The 5,271-nt window shown below is 33.6% G+C and overlaps 1 protein-coding gene across 4 annotated transcripts; it reads left to right on the top strand.

Moving 5' to 3' along the window:
• Positions 1-443: 443 nt before the first annotated feature.
• On the top strand, positions 444-5,077 carry LOC105950627 (sodium/hydrogen exchanger 2). 4 transcript variants are annotated; one of them, XM_088813162.1, is made up of 15 exons: positions 444-878; positions 959-1,755; positions 1,860-1,978; positions 2,063-2,160; positions 2,438-2,497; positions 2,674-2,720; positions 2,828-3,022; positions 3,205-3,251; positions 3,325-3,391; positions 3,491-3,591; positions 3,662-3,763; positions 3,868-4,006; positions 4,103-4,165; positions 4,338-4,424; positions 4,537-5,077. In XM_088813162.1, exons 2-15 carry the CDS (start codon positions 1,570-1,572, stop codon positions 4,879-4,881), a joined length of 1,656 nt encoding a protein of 551 aa, XP_088669288.1. In that variant the 5' UTR covers positions 444-878; positions 959-1,569; the 3' UTR covers positions 4,882-5,077. The 4 variants fall into 4 exon arrangements, with proteins under 4 accessions (XP_088669288.1, XP_088669290.1, XP_088669289.1 ...); XM_088813164.1 differs by having other exon boundaries at positions 1,839-1,978; XM_088813163.1 differs by lacking the exon at positions 444-878 and having other exon boundaries at positions 2,070-2,160.
• Positions 5,078-5,271: the final 194 nt, after the last annotated feature.

Raw genomic sequence — 5,271 nt, 5'->3', positions numbered from 1 at the left:
TATAGTTAATATTACTGTCAATCACAGCAATATTGTTGTTTAAACGAAGAAAAAATGTTACACAAAGAGAGAAAAAAATTTGAAAAAGTCAACGCCGGAAATCGGTGGTTGAAAAATCAGGAGAAAAAAAAAAGTCAATGCCGGAAACCGGCGAAAAAGTGCGCAAGGAAAAAAAAAAGTCAACGGCGGTGACGGACGAATTTGTCCATAAAAATATGTTTTGGGTCAAAATTAAATAATTTGTGAAATTTGGGATCGAGGTTAATTTAAATTAAGGATGAAATTGGAGCATATTAAAGTATGAGGGGCTATTTTAGTTTTTTACAAAAATCTGGACCATGTATGGACTTATTTGTAAAGGAGTTTATTGTCCGGATATTTTTATGAATAAATACCCATTGATGGGCTTATTTGTAAATAAAAAAAATAAAAAAAAAAAAAAAAAAAAAAAAAAATAGATAGTGAAAGGAGAAGGTGGGATCCGTAATCTTATCGGAACAATTCGACCAAGTCGTTGAGCTTGATTTCTGAAATTATCCCTTTTAATTTCCCGCGCCATTATACAAGTTCCCATCTGAATTTCTGGAATAATCCCTTTTAACAAGGAAGGAAGAAGTGGAGTTCCAATGGGAACCCTAATTCGAAATATCCCCACCCTAATCATCAATCGAACTGATATCCCTAAATTTGCAAAGATTGAGTTGCCAACCAGCCGCCGCCATTGGAGAAATGGCGTTAGGTTTTCCAAACTCCGTACAATTTTTTCTTACTCGGCGAGCAGCGGCAGCGGCAGCGGCAGCGGCAGCGGCAGCGGTGAAGATTCCGTTCAAGAACTCACGGTTCCTACCCATTGGTTACAGCCTTCCAGAGCATCACAGGTAATTCATTTTTTTGTTTTTTTTTGTTCTTAAACTCAAATGAAATATATGTTAGCAAGTAACTGAATATATTTGTTTAGGGGAACATCAGAGATGATTGAAGTTTAACCCAACAAAATATGAAGCAGAGTGATGGAAGTATGTTCTTATCACAAAACACATTTACGATTTTTAAATATAAATTCTAATATTAGATACAAATTTATTTTCTAAAAGATACGAAAAAAAAAATGTGTATTTTTTATGTCAATTCATAATTGTAACAAATTCAAATCAATAAAAAAAATTAATTATCCAAATTTAAATAAGAAAAAAAAAATGAATAGTTACGAAATTTTAGTAAAAGATTTCACTTTAACCAACAAAATCAATTAATCATCTGCCGTTGAAAAAAACAATCACATATAAATAAGTATGGATGAAATATAATCTTTTATTTTATCTCTAAAAAAACGAGACATATAAATGAACTGTAGTTGTATGTATATGAAATTCATAAGAGTCCTAGTAGTATTAAAGTATGTTAAACTTGTTAGAGTCTTAGTAATACTAAAGTATCTTGAACTAGTTAGACTCTTTAATAAGTATATAAGTTAATTTTAATTTGCATGAAAATCGTTTTTTCTCTTCTTCTCTTTGGAGAAAAAAAAAATCCAAAGAAAAGAAGAAGAAAAAAACGCAGGAAGATTGAATGGAGCGGATGGGCAGCGGTGTGGTTTCTTGGTTGATGAGAATCGGAGAATCGAAACCCGGTTCTGCTCAGGATCCCGTTGATAACTTGGCTATGTTTATCATTCTCATATGTGCTTGTATTATTACCGGTCATCAACTCAAAGGATTCCGATGGATTAACGAGCCTATTATTGCTATTTTTTTCGTGAGTTCCGATGCTTCCTTATTTTTTTGTTTTCTTTTAGTGGTTTAAATAATGATATTTTGCGTTTTATAATTGATTATTAGCATTGATGGATGATATTTTAGGGTTTGGGTACTGGAATTACTCTACTGGTGCTTACGGGTGGAAAGAGCTCGAAGATACTTGTATTCGATGTAGAGCTCTTTTTTACATATTTCTTGCCCCCTATTATATTTAATGTTGGGTGAGTTACGTTATAATATGTATGTAGATGTTATAATTCTTGTGAAATTGGAATGTGATAATTATATTCTACTTTGGACTGAAGGTTGCAGGTGAAGAAGGAGCATTTTTTCAAGAACCTCATGAATATTATGTTGTTTGGCGCTTTTGGGACACTCATATCTTTCTTCATCACATCATTTGGTATTACTTCTTTCAATTCGCTGCCCATTCTATATATGCATGCACATATAATGTAAATCTTACGAAATCCTATCGAACAATGGATAAATCATATATTGTTTAGAAATCAGTTTACGATGTATTTTGAGTTTACGCATCCGTAAAGCTTTGATGGTTGAGGAGTGGTTGTGTTTGCATGATTTCCTACTTATAACTTATTTCTGTGCACCTGTCGTCTATATATTATATATTTTATGGTTTGTGATTTCGCATAGCACTAACTATTTAACTTTTTCAGGTTCGAAACTTTTTTTCGAGACATTGGGAATAGGCAATTTTGAGCTTAAAGATTATCTTGGTAACTTGATCCTCTTCACTACATATTCATCTTGTATATGATATTTCATCGTATATGCATGCATTTATCTTGTAATTAATTCTTTGTTAGTCGATAATTTCATATTATGTCGAACTAATGAAATCATGTCTTCTTGAGTGATACGTTTCCAACTTGAGCCTTCGTTTTTTATGCAGCAATTGGAGCCATCTTTTCAGCTACGGATTCTATATGCACCTTGCAGGTCTGTATAAATTTGTAACCATTTTGTTTTTCTTTAAAAAAACTCCAAATGAAAAAGGTGGCACCCATACTAACTCGGTAACTGATTTAATTATTTTGGGCATGCAGGTTCTTAATCAGGACGAGTTGCCGTTACTGTACAGTCTAGTTTTTGGGGAAGGAGTGGTGAATGATGCGACATCTGTTGTCCTCTTTAACGCAATTCAGAAGTTCGACCTCTCCGATATTAACGCTATGATTGTCTTCAAGTTCATTCGACATTTCTTTTACTTATTTACAGCCAGCACTCTGTTGGGCGTTGCCGTGAGTTTTAACTTAACCTCTCTCTCTCTCTCTCTCTCTCTCTCTCTCTCTCTCTCTCTCTCTCTCTCTAGATCTCTCTTAAACAGTTGTATATGGCATTTTCAGTTATTCCAAATATTTGCTTGCACAGCACATTGTCTAATAATATATTTGGTTTCTAATTGTGAAAAATCAAAATGCAGATTGGATTGCTTAGTGCCTACATTATTAAAAAGTTGAACTTTGGAAGGTATATATATGCAATTGTTATTCGACACGGTTATGGTATCAGTACACTACTAACATCTGAAATTAATTTCCAGAGATTCAGCTTATCACGAGTTGGCTCTCATGATTCTCATGGCTTACCTTTCTTATATTTTGGCCGAGGTCCGTTTTCCTTTTACCTACTCTTCGCTCAATTTCTATTTTATATTACTTCTTTTTTATCATTATCATGGCTTACCCTTATATATATACATATTGCAGCTCTTCGAGTTCAGCGGAATTCTCACAGTGTTCATTTGTGGAATTGTTATGTCACACTACACATTGTATAATGTGAATACACTTTCTAGAGTTACCGCCATGTAAGTATTCAATTTCAAAAAAAATCCCAAATAAAAATTTGGTACTTATTTGTTTACTTGTTTTTAACAGGCATGCTTTTGCAACGATGTCGGTTATTGCCGAGAGATTTATCTACCTCTATCTGGGTATGGATGCATTAGACATTGAAAAATGGAAAGCTGTGAGCAAAAGGTAAAAGAAGTTGTAAACTTGCTCTATTAATCTTACTTTCACTTCAAACATTGAAAAAACATATTTAATTTGTAAAATTTCCGTTTGTCGATTTACTTTTCTAGCCCTGGAAGCTCTGTTGGAACAAGTACAATGATGCTAAGCCTAGTTATGCTCGGGAGAGCATCATTCGTTTTCCCTTTATCCTTTTTGTCCAACTTACTAACCAAGTCTGAGCGTGACAAACTCAGCCTCAAGCAACAGGTTAACTTTTCAAGACTATTATTATTATTATTATTCTCTCTTTTTCTTTCGTTCGGTTGCAATAAATGTTGAACAATTATTATGACTATCGTACAGTTGGCAATTTTCTGGTCTGGTCTAATGCGAGGTGCTGTTCCCATGGCTCTGTCTTATAATCAGGTATAATAAGAGAAGTACAGTAGAACCTTCTCGGTCCCGACTTGAACGCAACATCCTAAAACATATTTCGTTAAATTAATATTGCAATTTTCATTTTGTTTTTTTAATCGGTTGAACCTAACCAGATTGTACATTAGATTTCATGTTTCTTACATTGAACAATTATTTGCAGTTTGGAAAATCTGGCGACGATAATAAGCAGCAAGCGAATGCAATCATGATTACATGCACAATCACTGTAGTCATGTTCAGTACAGTGGTAAGAACATATATATTATTATCATGTCTATATATATATATATATATATATATATATATATATAAAGACATTGATTTGAGTAATTTGTATCAACGGTTGGTTTATTGTTCAGGTTTTTGGATCGTTAACGACGTATCTTATAAGGCTTGTGCTCCCTCCATCAGACTTTGAAAACAATACACATTCTTCGGAACCTCGTAGCCCTTCAAGCTCTACGATTGATATACTGCCCTTTCTCAGCAATTATACTATACAAGATTTGGAAGAAGACGATCGGATAAGCTCTAGAAACATTTCGCGTTTAGTCTTGTTTCTAAGCTCCCCATACAACTCGGTCCATTATTACTGGAGAAAATTCGACAATGCATTTATGCGCCGTGTGTTTGGTGGCAGGGGATTTACTGTGCACCTTACTAGCTCACCTGAAGAAACATTGGACCATTCACTATTAGTTTAGATATATTTTCAAGTGTTTTTGTTCCTTATTTTCGCTGTGTATAGGATGCCACGTGTACATAGGACTTTTTAGTTATTAACAATGTATTTCGGGCCGGTCCTGAGAATTTTGGGCCCTAGGCGCTTTCAAGGATGTCCTGAAATTGGGGCTCCTTTTATATTTTCTTCTATGCAAAAAAAACAATTTTCTTCTTAAATAGTAATTAAGAAGAAATTTACATAATCTTCTAATTAACATACAACAAAGACAAATATAAGTGTTTTGATCTAAGGTGTTTAGTCAATAAAAACATATATACGAATATGAAAGTGAATGCTAGCTTTTTTCAGACATCCGATTAATATAAAATATAGCAGCATATATGATATATCCTATCACTTTTGGTTCCCC

This window comes from Erythranthe guttata, chromosome 14 (genome assembly GCF_056151865.1).
Source record: "Erythranthe guttata isolate IM_541 chromosome 14, IM_541, whole genome shotgun sequence".
NCBI lineage: Eukaryota > Viridiplantae > Streptophyta > Magnoliopsida > Lamiales > Phrymaceae > Erythranthe > Erythranthe guttata.
Note: the sequence above shows the minus strand (reverse complement) of the source record. Positions and strands in the feature narration are given on the sequence as shown.